The sequence below is a fragment of the Macaca mulatta genome, chromosome 11 (genome assembly GCF_049350105.2).
Source record: "Macaca mulatta isolate MMU2019108-1 chromosome 11, T2T-MMU8v2.0, whole genome shotgun sequence".
Lineage (NCBI taxonomy): Eukaryota > Metazoa > Chordata > Mammalia > Primates > Cercopithecidae > Macaca > Macaca mulatta.
In genome coordinates, this window is record NC_133416.1 from 104188224 (window position 1) to 104206857 (window position 18634).

At 36.8% G+C, this 18634-nt stretch overlaps 1 protein-coding gene across 2 annotated transcripts in view; it reads left to right on the top strand.

Annotated features, from left to right (window-relative positions):
* Positions 1 to 15154, top strand: part of CFAP54 (cilia and flagella associated protein 54) — a 391130-nt gene extending 375976 nt beyond the window's left edge. For both annotated transcript variants that reach the window (XM_015152488.3, XM_077954781.1), the window contains 2 exons: positions 738 to 867; positions 14727 to 15154. In XM_015152488.3, coding sequence (XP_015007974.2) covers positions 738 to 857 — 120 coding nt within the window. In that variant the 3' untranslated portion in view covers positions 858 to 867; positions 14727 to 15154. The remainder of the gene's footprint in view (positions 1 to 737; positions 868 to 14726) is intronic.
* Positions 15155 to 18634: the final 3480 nt, after the last annotated feature.

Genomic DNA, 18634 nt, shown 5'->3' on the forward strand with positions numbered 1-18634 from the left:
TAGACAAGAAATTAATAAAAACTTATTCTCTAATTTTTTTGTTTGTTTGTTTTTTAACCAGGCTTCGGACCCACGAGGCTGTAACTCATTGTGGTCATTCTACACAAGTATATACCTAGATTGTCATGAAGTGGGTCCCCAGCAAACATTTGTTTTCTTTCCTTCATTTTTGTTCTCTCCTCCCTGTCCTTCCCCCAATCAATAACCAATGCTATGACCACAAAAGTAGTCTTTATTTTCCATTTTCTCAGCCTGCCCAGGATGACTTTGGCTGTACTAGCTCTCGCTCGGGGTAACACGGTGCCTCTTTCAGATGCACTGATCTCCAAACATAATTTTCTGGTGCGTCCTTCTTCACTGTGTCAAGACTTATGCTCCAAATGAGAGAGGGAGATTTGTCAACTGGTCAGTCTGTTATGCAGGAAAGTGTTTTATTAGGAGAAGGGCCAAAAGTCTTACATTTAGAACCATGTACAATGATTACCTAAATACAAATAGTCCATATTTTTAGAAGTGTTTGCTGTTTTATAGGCTCATGTAGGAATCTTAATAGGATGTAGAACGATGTATGTGCCATTTCGGCAGTTTAGAGGTATGAAACTTTGTGCCTTATCTGAGGCACACAAGTTAACTATCTTTCATATAAAATTACTAGAAATTGGTATTTGGGTATTTTGAAAACTTTGTCAACAGTTTGAAACAATGCATTTCATGAACACTTTTATGCTTTTCCTCAGGTCCCATTTGATATCTCGCTGCCATCTATATTCAATCTTGAGAGACTTTTTGATCTGGCTAATGGTTGCATTTTATCAGGAGGAAGCCTTTTCAACTGGATAGTGTCAATTATTCCCTGAACATTATACGGTAACCTTATGAAGGATTTAATTGTTGTTTCTCTTGGTTTGAACTAAGTTTTTGGAATGGTCCTCTTATAACAACAAAAATAAAATCGTTTTTTTACACAAGCTAAATTTCTTTTTAAATTATTATTTTGAGGAATGTCTTAAATTGTATTTAAATTAAATGACACTGCTGTTGCTTATTAAAACTGTATTACAGAGCTATTCATAGAAAACAAGTTTTTGCACAGTGCAACTGTTTTCACGTTTGGAGTCATTTAGGTTGTTTTTGGACAGGTCCATAAAGCAAGATTGGATTAAACCATTGGTTCTCAATTGGCAGTGATTTTGTCCATTAGGTGACATTTGAGAGTGTCTGGAGACGTATTTGGTTGTTATCCCTGGAGAGTACTAGTGGCATCCAGTGAGTAAACATCCTACAATGCACAAGACAGCTCCCACAACAAAGAATTATCAAGTCCAGAACGTCACTAATGCTAGTCTTGAAGAACCCTCAAATAAACCCCAACATGTGGTAATTTCAATTTTGGAAATTCTCTAAATGGTTTGGGAAGCAAATGAGACCTTCCATATTTTATACTTCTGAGAGGCAATATTGCATAGAATTTTAGGGTGCCAGCTTTAGAATTGTATAAACCTGGGTTTAAATAGTAACTTTGCCATTTGCTAGCTTTGCTACTTTGGGGAATTAACTTAAATTCTGTAAGCTTTTATTTTCTCATCTGTAGAATGGGAATGTTAGTATCTATCCTATAGGATTGCTGTGTGTATTAATTAGGTGAGTTGAAGTAATAAGGTGCTTAGCACAATGCCTGATGTAATAATAGAGTGCTGGGAGCATTGTTTCCCTGCCAGATTGGAAAAGGAACGTGCATTTCTGACTCATTTTGTCTATCATCTAAAAATGCGAACATGTGAATTCTTCCCACATGCTAGTCAGTGAATGAATACTCCTGGTTTAAAAAAAATAACACAAATATGTTTTTCTAAAGCTAAATTGGTTTAATGTATCATCCTCTATTCTGAATTTCCTGCTAGTATTAAAAAGGCCCTTTTTTAAAAAAATGAAGCAACAGTAATAGTAGCTGGCAGTTGGCATTTTAAAATAATCTCCTTTGATAATATAAGAAAAAATGCAACTTTATGTTAGTCCCTGAGCTTTTAAATGTAGACATCTATGAAGTTCTAAAGTCTGGGAACAGCGAAGATGAATTGTTCTACAATACAATGTAGAGGAAACAAGCCTTTAGCAAAGCATTTAAGGATAAGAAGGATTTTGGTAGTTGAAAATTTGCTAAAAAATTTTGCTAGAAGGGGGTGCACTGGAGGAGAACAGAGGCATAAAAATAAAAATACACATGGTTTATATTCAAAGGACTTGACTGTGACCTACCTGGAGTGTGCACAGTCATGATGGAAAATAAACTGTAAGGAGCACTAGAATGAAGACTTCAGGATTGAATCAATAGATGATAGGGTGCCATTACAAGTGACTGAGGAGAGAAGTGACAAGTTCCTGACACTAGTACGCATTTAATAAATATTGGATGAATGAAAGGAATGAGTGGAATGAATGATGGCCTGGTCTCCAGGGCAGATAAGAATGCAAGATATAATGAAAGGGAAAGAAACAAAAGACAAGAAGACCGATAGGAAACCATGTTTTAATGAAAGAGAAGAAGAACCAAATATTTACTCATGAATTCAAAGGGAAAAATTGTTGCCTGATGTTTATACCCTCATATGAAATAAAATTTGATTCAAACAGAAAAGCCATTTGGATGGTAATGGCTCTTATGCGAAGATGGCTTCTGAGTCCTTTGGTCTGAGACTGGGGTTTGCACATTTCTTTGCTGGGTTAGAGATCACTTTGAAGAGTTTGCATTTCTTAATGGTGGGAGTTTAATTTATTATGCAAAGCTAGTTACCAAGGTCAAGAAAGGTGCAACAGAGTACCTACACATTTATTACAGGTGTAGAAACAGCATGACTCATAACCAAGACCACTTACCTCAACTTCATGCTAATTTCCTGTGAATGCAAATGCACATCTTCTGGTTTTTGTCACTAATACGTTTTTACTAGTTAGATACTTTCATTTTTCTTTACTTTAGTGAACATAAGTGCTTGTACTATTTTTATAGAACCCTAGAACAATACCTGGCACATAGGTCTATAATATTTGTTGGATGGATAGAGGGATGGTTGGAGGGATGGATGGATGAATGAATGGATGGATATAATCCAGGAAAGATGGCACTCTGGAGTTCTAAAAAAAGGAAGGAGGTGGAGGTATCGCCAACACTCCACCATCATTACTGCTCCATTATTGCCTACCCTTTCTGGAGCATTTACCTGCCAGGCACATATTTGTAAGTGCTTCAGTGCATTTTCTCCCTCTGTCTTCACAAGAATAATGACCATGATGCACACAGTATTATTGACCCCATATTATAGACAAGGAAACAAAAACATAAAGCAGTTAAATAACTTGGCTAACAATCACAGTTAGTCGGAAGTAGAGCCAGGATTTAAATCCTCCCAGAAGAATCTGAGCTCTTCACCGTTAAGTTGGCCTCCTCTGCACCTTTCTTCTACCCACTCCATAGCTCTAGGAAATTGGATAGTAAAGGGAGAGGAAGAGATAGCTGAGGTTCAAGCTAAAACTGGGACACCTGTCATCTGCCCTGGGGGCAGATTTTAAAAAATGACTTGCAGATCTGAATGGATGCCCCAAGAATCCATGGAAGGGGGTCCCCAGTGTTATCTGTTATCTGTGCTAATACACTGGTTTCCTCTGGGGAAGGCAGATCCCTTCCAACTATGGTGGATAACATTTCAGCACTTTTTTTTTCTTTTATTTTTTTCTTCACTTTCAGTTCTTACAGATGCTGTTATTCTTGAGTGTTGTTTTGCCTGAGAAAAATACTGTCTAAAACTGCACCAGACCATACAGTAACAGTTTCCCCAGTTTAAACCATCATTCCAAAATTCCCCATCTTTTCTAAAATAGGAGCAACACTCACTAGTTAAAGCTGTAACTTTCTGTGCAAGGCGGTAAGGAAATGATGATGAACTGGGCTGAAGTACAAACAAAAAGAAAATTCAAAATCTGCAGGATGAAAGATGTGTTTATTTCCAGAAATGTCTTTCAGAGTTTTTTTTTAAAGACCAAATTACACAATTTGCAGCTGGTTTTTAAAAATATACAGTATCTGCAAATGCTTTATAGTAGACACCTGCAATGTTTTCTATTTGTTTTAATTATAACAGAGAATGACAGGAGGCAAGCTGAAAGGGGGAGAAGAAGGGGAGCAGACACAGGGGAGGGAAGTCAGGAAAGAGGGAAGAGAAGCCCATGCCAGCAGCTAAGTGATAGGTAATAAAACTGCAGCACTTCCCGTATCTTTCTCCATGTCAACCTCCAAGAGATTGCTTTAGAAATTGACCACCTGCCAGCTATTCAGAGGCTTAAATGTGGTGGTCTTGGTTCACTTCATGCGTAGGCACTTCACAGTCCCCAGCTCAGCCAACCTGTTCGTCACTGAATTGCAGGGGGGAAATGGTAAATTTCTGGAGAGTAGAAATGTACTGTCCAGAAACGGTTTCTGCCTGCAGTCTGCATTGCTCTTCCTTCCCCTTTTGAGCAATATCATGCAAATCCCTCCATCCAGTTCAAATGACCATGCAGAAGGGTGTCTGCCTCCAAGGACTCCTAGAGCACTTCAAGGTGCCCTGCTCATTTGGCTCTTAACAGTGTCCTTGGACACATAGTTTTGTAGTATTTTCATATAACAACCTTAAAACAGTAGCTCAAGAGTATCATAAGTGTGTGGGCCTGCTCCACATTATTTTAGGTTACATTCAGTTTGAGACTGGGCACATTGTTTTTCCTAATGCATCATGGAACTTATAGGGTGCCCATAAAACCTGAAAACTTAAATGAAATATACATGTCATCCAGCACATCTTCATCCATAAAAAAGATTTAAATATTATTATTTATTTAATATTATCTATGTATGCATAGGATTGAACAAGCCCCTAATGGGGTTAGGGGAGAAAACAGTGAACCCAGAAGTCCACTGCTTAACTACTCTTTGCCATTTTCTCTCATTTGAAATGCTATAGTATATTCTACAATATGAGCTCCGACCTATTTGCCCAGCAAGACTTGTGCAAATTTCTGATGCATTGATTATAGTAGTAAAAACAAAGGAAAACCTATGAAATATCCATCAGGTGGAATGGATAAAGAAATAGTGGCATAGTCATACAGGATAATATTTTATAGAAGTTATAAATAAATAATGAAATACTAAACAACATTCATAAATGGATTAATAATAGAGATATATGTCAATCTGGATTCATCTCAAAAGCAGGTTTAGTCAAAGAAAATCAAGTGTTGCAGGATATATGTAAAAAGATACCATTGTATACCATTTGTATAAAGCTTAAATACAGGCAAAACACATAATATAGTATTTATGGCTGAGTACATATATACTAAAAATATTTTTAACACAAATTCATTAATGGTTGACACCAAATTCAGGTTTGTGGTCACCTCTTGGATAAAGGAGGGAGGATGAACTCTAGGGAAAATGCTCAGGAGGTTTCATTTGTCTTTGTAAAATTTTCTCTCTTAAGCTGAATGTTTATTATATTGGTCTCTACTTCTTTTGCATACATAATGTGTCTCATAAATTAAAAACAAACACATTGATTCCCTTCATCTTGTTGGCTCGCAAGCTTTGTATAGTTATTGGCTCACCTATCAGTAAATAACTAATAAATTGAACTACGATTCTCATCTCATTATATGACAGGAACTGAGTAGTTCACATCTGGTTTCATTATTTTGGGTTTTAATGACAACTAAAAATCATTTTGAAACTAATGTTAAACTATATACATATGCCCAATTTTAGAAAACTCAATCTATGAAAATATTAAATTTTAATATGAGATAGTAGAGCCTTAATAAATGTTTAATTAAATTGAGTCAGATTCCCTGTTCGATTCCTATCCATTGTAAGTTCATCATTATACTTTAAATTATTTGATTTTCCAAAATTAGATATATGCAGAACTTTTTACACGACTGTTATGCAAAATGAGATTTACTTGTAAAATCCATCTATCATCCATAATTTTGATGTTAAAAAATATATTAAGAAAGAATTTTCTCTTTACCAACACTCATTTTCTATTTCCACTTTTCACTTCAGTGGAGCCTTATGAATTGCAACTTTGACTCTAAAATTTCCATAGCAACAGATATTTTTTGTCATAAGTACAGGCATGATTAAGAAGAAGGTTTCAGTGACAGCAGTTTTCTTCATAATTAAATTCATTAGTTAAAAGCTGGGTTAAGAGGCATGGGAATTTTTTTACAACAAGTAATAATTGGTAACATAACCTGTAATATATGAGCCCTGTAAAAATAACCATTTTCAACTGGAACTTTGGAGACTATTCAAAATTAATTGCTTTTGTTCCTGTTTGATATTTAAGATAACTTTAATACATTTTGTATTTAACAGCTTAGAATGGAATAGGTCTAAAACCAGATTCTGCCCAAGTACAAACCACCCTGAACCATCCCTTTAAATTGTACATGATGTGAAAACTGAGTAGATTTCTAAAAAATTCAAATATTTCTAAGTAGTTTCAAAACTTGCCTAATTTAATTTTTCCCCACAAGATTCACAAGAATTTATTGGACTGATTTTCTTATTATAAAAGCAATTTGGAACTAATGTAGAAAATCTACAAAATATTGAAAGGTGAAAATAAGTTACCCAGAAGTCGACCACTGTAAAATAACCATTGTTAATATTTAAATGCATTTTCTATAGCCTGTCTAATTATTTTCCCTAGTAGCCAGAAATAAAACAAAACAATGTTTGGAAAAGTATTGAGATTTGAGTCAACTGTTTATATTCCCTAAGTGTAACATAGACAGGCCTTTTCAGAGCTTACTGACTGGGAAAATGCTCAAGTTGAAAATGTTTAGACCTGCTGGGGTTTGGATGAAATGCAGTTAGAATGATCAAGATATAATTAGGGCCAAAGGAATTGTCCAGAGTTTGTTTTCCTAGTAATAAAGTATATATAATGATCCATAGGAGGAAAAAAATTAAATCTTCATTTTGTCCTTTGGAGGCTGGTCATTTAATCTCTTTTTCATAGATACATTAGTATTTCTCTGACAAACTGAGCTCATTCATTCAAGCATACATTTGTTCATTTGATAGATCTTATTCATTAGTCTGGTCCTTTGCTTCCTGGCAAAAATGTCCTTTCTCTTTATTTTAAAAAATGTGTATCAAATTCCAGTACTATGCCAGGGACTGTGCACACAAGCAGTGACACTTAGGCAGTCCTTTCCTTCAGAAAGTTCACGTCTGATCCAGCAATCTAACTACTGGCTATATATCCAAAGGAAATGAAATCAACATATCTAAGAGATATCTGCCCTCCTGTGTTCATTGCAGCATTATTCTCAATAGCCAGCATATGTAATCAACTAAGTCTCCATCAATGAATGAATGGCTAAATAAAATGTGGAATATGTGTGTATACGTAATGAAATATTATTCCACCTTAAAAAGTAAGGAAATTATGTCATTTGCCACAACGTGGATGAACCTGGAGGACATTACGCTAAGTTAAATAAGGCAGGCACAGAAAGACAAATACTGTATGATCTCACTTATATATGGAATCTAAAAAAGTTAAACTCATAGAAGTAGAGAGTGGTTACCAGGGACTAGGGGAGGGGCTGTTGAGATGTTGGTCAAAAAATACAAAATTTCCATTTAACAGGAAGAATGTGTTCAAGAGTTCTGTTGTACAAAATAATGACTATGGTTACTAACAATGTGTTATACACTCGAAAATTGCTGAGAGAAGATCTTAACTGTTCTCACCACAAAAAATAAGTATGTGAGGAAATGCATATATTAATTGGCTCAATTTAGCTATTCTATAATAATAATCAATGTATATATATATTTCAGAATAACATGTTTGTACACGATAAATATATACAATTTTTATTCATCAATTTTTTAAAAAAGACTCATACCTAATGGCCTCAAGTCTTCATTCCAGACTCAACCCAGGCGTCTCCTCCACCACGGAGCCTGTCCATACCACTTCCTCCCTGGTGTCTCCATGTAACACATAGGTGCTTTTATCACACTCATTCTATTTTGCACGTGCTTGTTTGCATATCTGTCCTCTCCTTGAGGTCAGGGACCAAAGTAGGTAGATTTCAAGGAAACAAATAAATTTATGTTCCCACTTTGTACAAAAATTTATTCTTAGGTTTATATTTACATTTATCTGACTACTTCTAAGGTTGAATGTTTTTCACATTGTTTGGTCCACTATATATTTTTCTGTTGTCATGCTTCTTCAGGATCTTTGCTCAATTTTTTACTTGTATGTTCATCTTTTTTTCTTTTTTTTTTTTGAGATTTCCAAGATCCCTCAATAACAAGAATACAAACTCTTTTTATATATTTTTATGAATTTTTTTTTTTACATTCTCATTTTCCTTTCCATTTTTGTTTATGGTTCAATGGTTCTTATTTTTTAAATTGTAGCAGTCTAATCTAGACCATTTAGTTATTCATATTTGAACTTGCTCAAAAAATTTAAGGTAGCTTATAAGTATGCATTCAAAATAATGGTAAGATTAATTAAAACCAGACAAGAAAAATTAAGCAAAGAAGACGTGGTAGAAAAGTAAGATGGAGCCAGGAGTTGAGCCCTTTTCTTTTTCTTTTAATTTTTTTAACGTGCCATTCATCCTTTACATTCAGTAGGAGTCAACCATAGATTGGCTGTATGCTTTCCTGCAGCACTTGTTAACAAGTAAATACAGTGCTTTACAAGATCAACAGCATTTTAAGGGAAAAACAGACCACATACTTAGGAGATGCATTGCTATTAGTGATCCTGGTACTCATTCCAGAAAATAAGTTTTCCTGTGAATCCTGATAATAACATCCCATTAAAAAAAAAAACTGTCTTCAATAGCAGCCCCCAGGAAAATAACACATATTTTATAGATCATTTCAAGGACTGTAGACTTTTCTTTCAAGGATTTGTCATTTATTTTATTTTTGCAAAACAATATTAATTTCTGACTAATTAGTTTAAAACGATTTGGGAGACACGTAGCAAGGGAGGGATATCAAGGAAAGAAATGTTTTTATTGACCTTAAAAACAGTTTAATTTTTGTATGAGGAAAAATAATGTGTTTTTTGTTTTTCTTAGAACAATTTTGCTGGTTAAAAATATTTTTCAAATGTATTTTGGGTTGTATGGAAAAAACACACCAAAATGGCTATTTCTCAAGACTTCAAAGGCTGATTCTTCAAACTGCTTGAAATAAGTTGGTTGATCAATCTTGACATTGCATCCGGAATAAACACAGTATACAAGTAGTGCTTCAGCAGTTCGGGTAACTGCAAGTACACAGTTCTGCTTGAGGTGCTACAACTCAAATTCAAAAGTAGAGAAAAGAGAAACAGTTCTGCAGGAGCTGAGTCGATATGGGAATACTACTTGATGTATACATTTCCGGATTGGTGATTGAGGAAAACTAATTTCTCTGACATGAAAATTAATACTTTTAGTTGAGTTGGAATTATAATTTTTGTAAGAAAATAGATTATTATGGGCCAGGCACGGTGGCTCATGCCTGTAATCCCAGCACTTTGGGAGGCCGAGGCGGGTGGATCACCCGAGGTCGGGAGTTGGAGACCAGCCTCACCGACATGGCAATACCCTTTCTCTACTAAAAATACAAAATTAGCCGGGTGTGATGATGCATGCCTGTAATCCCAGCTACTTGGGAGGCTGAGGCAGGAGAATTGCTTGAACCTGGGAGGCAAATGTTGCAGAGAGCCGAGATTGTGCCATTGCACTCCAGCCTGGGCAACAAGAGCAAAACTCTGTCAAAAAGAGAGAGAGAGAAGGAAGGAGGTAAGGAAGGTAAGGAAGGGAAAAAAGGGAAGGAAGGAAAGAAAGAAAAGAGATTATTACGTTTAGGCAGGCATGGTGGCTCACACCTTTAATCCCAGCACTTTTGGATGCTGAGGCAGGCGGATCACAAGGTCAAAAGATCGAGACCATCCTGGCCAACATGGTGAAACCTCATCTCTACTAAAAATACAAAAATTAGCTGATTGTGGTGGCACACGCCTGTAGTCCCAGCTACTCCAGAGGCTGAGGCAGGAGAAACTCTTGAACCTGGGAGGTGGAGGTTGCAGTGAGCCGAGATCGCACCATTGCACTCCAGCCTGGCAACAGAGTGAGACTCCACCTCAAAAAAATAAAAGAAAGAAAATAGATTATTACGTTTAAAGGAACTATAAAAGTTTTTTAGTTGAATTCTCTACTACAAGCTTAAGTCTCCTCTAAGTTGTTTCCATCAAGGGACAACTACCCTATGTTTGAATAGCAGTATAGTATCATGGATGACGGAGTCAGCTATGACATCGGATAGTCCTGGCTTTCCTTTTACCACCTGCATGAATTTGGCCAAGTTCCTTAACTTCTCTGTAGTTTAGTTTTCTCATCTGTAAATTTAGGATACATAAAGCACCTAGAACAATGTCCAACACATATTGGATGCTCAATAACAGGTAGCTCTTACCATTATTACATTCTTATATTATTACATACATCTTCGGGGGAAGTTCGTTTCTATCTAGCAGGATCAGAGGTTATTTATTGTTTTGTTTTGGTTTGTTTTGTTTTTTTATGGTAGTGATAGGAGTTCATTTCTGGTGATAGCAGAGTGGCTTTTATTGAACTACCATTTGCCAATAACAATTTTGAACTCTGGATCAAAAAACAGTGCAAACAATCATAAAATCAGAATTAAAACGATTGTTTGAAGTCCCTGGGGAATGACTAAAAATAGGCAGAAACCGGAGGAATGGTAATCTTTGAAATATGGAAACAACCTGGTGAGGTCCAAATTTAAACAGCTTTTTCGCTGAGGGCACACCTTATCTTGCAAAATACATAAGGGACAGAGTGCAATCAGGAAGAGGCTGAATGACTGGACTGAGGATTCAGAAGTCAGGTTGAGGGTCTGCCAGAGTAGTTAGAAATAAAGGAGGGAATGTTTCAACAAGGAGGGAGACAGTGTGGCGAGCCCCAAAATCTGTGCACGAATCCTCCTAAAAGTATTGGCTGACTACCAAAAATACATGCACATGATGAGACTCCAGAGAATCCAGTGCAGAGTCATAGTTGAAAGGCTAAAAGAACTAAGCCCCAGAGATTTCAACAGATGCATGGTACTGGAGAGACAAATTTTTAATTCAAGTCCAGTCAAGGAAAAGGGACTTAAGAAATTATTTGTGCTTTTCGTTAAAACCTAGGAGGGAACCACCTTAAGAAGAATTTTAGAACCAAGGACAACAAATGAGACCTGACAGCCAACCAAAAATAAGCCCACCTATCAAACCTCCATAAGATAAAAGTAATTTAACTGTATGCTAGAACAAAACTCAACAATGTTGCCCACAATATACATTAAATAATTAAAAATTACTTTATATACAAAGAAGCAGGAAAATATCATCCATAATCTAGGGAAAAAACAGTCAACACATTTCCAGAAGTCTCAGGTGTTAGAATTAGCAGATGGAGACTTTAAAATAACTATACTTTACATGTAAAATAATCTATTGAAAAAGATTGCTATAATGGATAAAGAGATGGGGGATATCGGGATAGATATGGAAATAGAAAAATAACCAAATGGAAATCCTTAAACTGGAAAAATATATCTGAAATTTAAAAATTCATTGAATGGACTTAGCAAATTATGTGCTACAGAATTTTTCTTAAAAAAAACAGTACACTTCTGGACAGATCAGTAGAAATTATCTAACTCAGTACTGAGAAAAAAATGATTTTCAAAACTTTCAGAGCTATGATGGCGTGTTCATGTTTCAACATGTGTGAAATTGAAGTCTAAGATAGGAAAGAGTCCCAGATAGGGAGCAACTGAAGTTCTAGATAGGAAGGAAAGAGTCCTTTGAAAAAGGGATGGTAAAAGTGTTTTTCAAATTTGATTTAAAATATTAACCAACTTTAGATTTAGGAAGTTCAATGAACTCCAAGCAAGATAAATAAAAAGAAAACCACACCCAAGCAAATCATAGTCACAGTTATGAAGATCAAAAATAGGAAAAACATCTTAAAATCAACTAGAAGAAAAAACACAGAGTCCTAAGGAAGGGGGTAATAAGAGTAAAGGCTGACTTCTCATCAGAAACATTGGAGACCAAGTGATAATGGGTTGCCTTCTTAAAAGTGCTGAAAGAAAAAAAAAATCAGCCTATTAATCTAGATGACTTACACTAGACTTACATTTAGCCATATTATTAATTGTATTAAGTGTAAATTGACCACAACTTTCATTTAAAAGCAGAGATTGTTCTATTTTAAATAAAAGACACCAACAGGTTGAAAATAGAAGGATGGAGAAGTGGAGTCCATGTGAACACTGAACATAAGAAAGTTGGTGTCGCTGTATCGTCATTAAGGTATTCAAAAATGGATACTGCCAGAGGTGAAATAGAATGTTTTATAATGATGAAAGCATCACTTTGTTAAGATGACATAGTTCTAAATGTGTTTCCATTTAATGATGAGATATTTTATTTTTTAAACATCTGGTACAGTAATTCTCATTTAGGACAGAGGTCCCTTGGTTAGAAAGGTATTTTGATAAGTCTATTAGAATAGGTGGTCTCTATGAGCCATTGATGTGGGTTAGCTTTGATGCTTCAGAGGAGCAGGTAAAATTACTTGAGACAGGAGATAGGGTCACAAATCTTCCCAGTTTTTCCAGAATTGAGATTGGCTTTCAGTGCAAAATCTGGGACTATCCCCAAACTGAGACAGCTCCAGGTAAACTGGAATGGCTGCCTATCCTGCAAAGAGAGGAATTTATTTGCTTTGGAAATTGGAGAAATAAAAGAGAAAGGGAAGAAAAGAATAGATAGCCATCAGATAACAGAAGGTTGTACAGTGGATTAAGTGACCCATTACAGTGATCCCTCAAACGTTAAGTAAAATTACCAAACTCACAAAAATGATCGTTGTAAAATGTGTTTGTATGTTTGAGAAGCTAGTAATGAGGGAGAATTGTTGAAAAGTAGCATGCATCCTGAACATGCTATTTCTGGAATAAGGATCATGAGAACTTAAGTTTTGGGGAATTTGTAGGAATCATGGGAATAGTTTTAGACTTTCATAGGTTATGAAATGGGAGGTTTGAGTCAAGTTTGGGTATATTAAGGGCGAAAAGAGCTGAGATTATATCTGGATCTTACAACTGTATTAGTTAAGAATCATTTGGTTTTGGATAATAGAAAATCTACCTTTAACTGGGTCATACACTAAAGGAAATTTATTTGTTCATGTAACTGAAGATTCCGGAGGTAAGGTGGGCTTCTGGCTTGACTCAATCCAGAAGTTCATGATTCACATCTGAGCTGTCATTCATTTCTCAGCAGTTAGCTCAGCAACCCTCTTTCTTGTGACATTTTGTCTTCAGTCTAGTTTTCCTGCTGGCAGCAACAGTGGTCACAGCAGTTCCAAGATACATTCTCACACAATACATGGGTCTTCAAACTTTTTCTATAAAGGGTGAGATAGTAAATCTTCTAGCTTTGTGTCTCTATTGCAAATAGTCAACTCTGCCATTACAGTGCAAAAGCAACCATACACAACATATAAACAAAAAGCATAGATGTGTTCCAATAAAACTTTTAAAAATCAATTTGAATTTCTTATAATTTTCATGTGCCATGAAATATTATTATTTACATTTTTCTCCCTACCGTAAAAAAATATGAAATTATTCTTAGCTCAGGAACTGAACAAAAACCAGGCAGTGGTCCAAATTTAACCTGGGGGCTATGATTTGCTGACCGAAGACTTCAAAGATTACCTGACTTTAATCAAAAAATTCGCTTCTCCATAGCATATGTTCTCTTTTGTCTTCTCCATACTCCCACTCAAGATAACCCTATCCAGTACCATTTATATGCCAAAATCCTCCAGTCTTTTATCTCCAACCCAGAGTGCTCTCCTATCTCCAAATTCCTGAGCCACCTGCCTACTTAACGTCTCCATTTAGAAGTTTAATAGAATTTTAAACTTAACATGATCAAAATCCTCTGGGGAACTCTGCTTCCTTAAAATGGATCCAGCTCCAAGCAGCCAGTAGGGGCACATTGACACTCCCATGGAACTGATCTCAATTCCACAGTATGGTATGTCAACATTCTTTACATTTCTAATATGCATATAGTGTCAAAAGACAAAATTCCAACAAAGTTATTTATAGATCTAATTTGCTTTTATTTGCAAGTCGTGAATCAGGGACAGCCTCCATTCTGCAGAACAGTATGAGATCTCCTACTGGACAATGGCACAACAGTGGGTTTTATAAGGTAGGAACAAGGAAACAGAAGAATAGAAAAGAAAACCTGATTGGTTAATATCAGGTTGCTTTTTTGTAAGAGTTAAAACAGAGGGACTTCCCTATTACACTGACTCAGGTAAACTGGAATCTTCTGTGTTCAGGAAAAATTGTTCTATTCTGTTTTGGGATCTCTGCTTTTTAAAAGTTTTGGTTTGATGATGTGGCATTCAGCATGAGTGACTCCACCGTGGTTTGGTCAGGTCTGTTGGGGACTAGCGCAGGAGCATAATTTTTGTTTAACAGGTGAGGTGAAATGAAGTATGCACTTTCTGAAATGAGGAAAATTATATGAAATTCAAGGTATTACTCTTTTTTCCTCCTCTAGGGATGATAAAACTGAGAAATAAATCAAGAGTATGACAACAGACTGAGGAATTTTTCAGCAATATCTGTCAGCCTTTGGAAATTTGGTGAGAAGAAGTAGTCATGATTCAATGTCTTGCTTGCACAGAAGCCTCCAGTTCAAACTTGGATCTTGCCCCATCTAATTTCTTATGATATATACAAATACTCTAGATATTGCTTTGAGATTTTGCTGTTGATCAACTGGCCTTCTGCAGCTTCATAGGTGCTTTAGCTCCCAGTAGGACAGTTTAACTACTACCTTTTCTGTGAGTTCAAGGTCTGTATATCTTCTCAGCTTGCTCTCAATTTGTCCAGCTGATCTATTTCTTTGTCAAGTTGCTTTGGCTTCCCTACTCTCCCTATGTTTTGAAAAGAATAAATTCTCCAGTAAATTAAAACTACACTCTGATAAAAATGAGCATGCATGTGTATTTAGTCCTTTGTTTATTCAATATGCATTTTTGGAGGTTTGCTCTATATTAGACATAGTGCCAGGCTCTAAAAACACAAAGATCCATAAGCTGTGGCCCATACCTTAAGATGCTGATAGTATATTAAAGGCAACAAAAATGTAAACTTACAATTCACAATACAACAATGCAGATAGATGTTAACATGAAACCTCCACAAAATGTTTTAGGAAGACAGGGAAATAGCAAGGATTCATGGGAGATGATGCAGTAACTATATTGGTGGGGCGGGGTGGGGGGGAAGCACAGGAAAAAAGAGAGAAGGAAGACAAAAACAAGGATCCCTAGTCCAAAATATTGTTAGTTGAGCCACAAGTTGATTATTTCCGGGAAGAAATATTGAGGAGATGTATTGGGTAGATGAAATACCTAATGAGACCATAAATGACGAGAATTGCCTCTTATAGCATATGAGAAGATAATTTTTATCAGATAATGAAATTGTTTTCAATCTTCAGAATGAAAATGAATCCCTTGCTAATGCAGATCATGCTAATAAAGGAAGTAAAAGAGAATCTTAGAATTATACTTGGCTCATGATAGGCAGAAACCAACCTACACAGCCTAGGAAAAAAAAGAAAGATAATAAAGTAATCAAAATAATTGCTTAATAGGGAATGTGAAAGATCTGCAATGTTAAATTATAAATGTACATTTTCATGAAAAATGAGGTGACCTTAAGGAACAGATTAGAAACCCACACTCATGCCAGTTAGAAGCAATGCTTTTCATTAGCAAAGCTGAGGATTAATTAAATCTAGGGAAATTCTTTGAAATCCACAAGAGTGAGTTACATTAGAATAAAATACAATGGGTATATTGGTATCATAATTAATGATTAGCATAGACTTCTTTATTAAATGTATGTGGAATAGTTCAAGTGACAAATGTGAAATGAAGAGGACGAAAACGTGTTACTTAAAACCAAAATTGTCTTAGCATTATCTGCTTTCAAAAGTGTGGGAGTGGGAAGATTAGTTTACCTAGTGGGTAAACAAATAGATTGTTCCCTTCCCCTTTGAGGTCTCCTAAAGACGCATCCCAAACAATGGGGGCACCGTGCCCCCTCACCAACCTCTCCAGGAAGCTAGGGAGGGTGGAGGAGGGAAGCGGCTTATCCATTATTTTCCCATTAGCTCTAAATGTTTTGCTTCAGCTGAATGATTTTAGAGACTGGTAGCAGAGAAAAGAGAAAGAGGCTGAAGTTGCAAGCCTCTAACAGTTCTTAGTGCTGCTCAAGGGTGAAGTTTTGGACAAAATGGTCATTATTGACAGAACACCTTATGTATAGAAAAGTGGAAGCCCTGAGCAAGTGGGAGGTGGTAGTCTAAATTGTTTTATAGGACAAGGTAAAGGGAAATTAATTTCTTGGGGAGACCCATGGAGAAGGCCAATGGAAAAAGGAAGAGCCTGGAGGGGCAACAGATGAGAAGCAACAGAGCGGCATAAAGCCCCCTTCCTCTGCTACACGCAGATACCGTCTGTGAGAAACAGACACATGGCTGATCCATGTTTAGGGTGAGTCAGGGAAGAGCCTGAATGAGGAAGGATGAACCGTAAACCGAACCGATTGAGAGTCATAGAGACTGTGAGTCAAAGGTGACATAAAAATGCTAAACTACATTTCAATCCCAGAGTGTTGGAATTACACAGGGCATGCAGTAGGCAGAAATCAACCTGCAGTGGGGAGGACAGGTGACAGTGATCCTGCCGTGTGCTGGATGCAACTGCAGCCAAGTCTACTCCTTAATGATGGGGTCATTCACCTAAGATTGCATACTGAAATACGATTTTTAATTTTGGCTTGGCTGTTACTTTAGTGTGACATGTAGATTTTAAATATGAGTTTGGTTTTGCTGCACAAGGACCATTTAGAGATGCTGTTCTCAGTCAAATTTAAAATAAGTCTATAAATTCTACAGAGCAAACCCCAAAGTACCTTATCAAAACTCTACAACTTCAAAAGATTCTATTCTGAAAATCTTTGCAGACGACAAGAATAGAAACATATATAATTTTTTAAATGTGTTTTTCAAATGCAATAGGAAGTTATTTTCTGACAGCTAGAATGGAAATTTGCATAGTGATTTCATTTGTTTAAATATTTTATTTTTCTCACTATTCTCTTATCCTTCTAACCTGTTATTTTACTCCAGCCGCTACCTTTGGATGAGCTCTGTCCAATCTCCCGTCTTTACTGTGGATATTTTCTTGCCAGGATCCTCATAATGTTTTTTAGTCACTTTCAATATCCCATTTTGGGAGTTGAGATTTACTTCCATGTATTATGAGGTCCAGTCCAGTATAAATCAAAATTTCAATCTTACATCCAACACAAATTTTTTTTTTTCCATTTGTGAGGCCCAGGAGGACACAAGCCACATGAGATAAGGGTGGAAGTCTCACATGACATATGCCCTTAGAGCTTGCTTGTGCCCTCTGAGTGGCTCCCCAGATGTGGATCCCTCCCATGGACTCTCCCTGGTCTTCATCGCACTCCTAGGTGCCCCCAAACCAATGGTCCTAAGAGAGCCAGGGAGGATCTTTGGGTCCATCGGAAACTGTGCTGGGACATGGGCATGTCTTCTGAAAGGAACAGTGCACTTCCAGCTGACGTCCTGCAATCCCTCCTCAGCTTCTACATCCCTGCCCTGTGATACACCCATAGCCTCTTACTGTGGGGTCCCCTCGCTACAGAAGGCTGCCCTCTTGAGTGGGATTCCTTCAAGATGCTCAGAGCTGGTGTCCCTTCTGTGGCATCCTATCCCACCAAACACCGAGTGTGCAGGTTGCCCACACCACTGCCTTCTGTCCTTGCCCTGGGCAGCCTTCCACCTTCAGAAATCTGCAGGCAGGGAGTACACACTCCATGTTTACATATAGCCCCAAGAGATAAAAAAAATCCTTCTTCCCAATATCTCTGCCCACACCTGATGGCCCCAGATGAAGCTGACAAGTGACTACAGTCTTACCCTATTGCCAGCACTCTGATCTCTACTGTGCTACTCTCTAGAGCCCTCAATTTGCAGAGAGAACACTCTTCTCCATCACCCCCAACCCATGGAGAGACAAGAGAAGAACAAAAAGCCATAGCACTCCACTTCCAATAAATTCCCTTATTAAATGAGCTCTCATTTGCTTGCATAGGATGTGTGGGGTGGCAGGAACGAGTGAGGTGGGAGGGCCTTTATGCCATTTTTTGGCAAGTCTTGGAAGGGGGTGATGAGAAGCTCTTTTTCTGCATTCTTTAGAGTGGGAATGGAATCGAATGTGATTAATGACTACTCTTATCTTTGGGGCTTAGTAAAAATTCTGAGAATACAGAAATTCCGTTGCACATGTTTTTATAATCTTATACCTCATAGCCTCTAAAGGTGACTCATTTTAAAGACAGAGAATGTTAGGTATAAAACAGTTT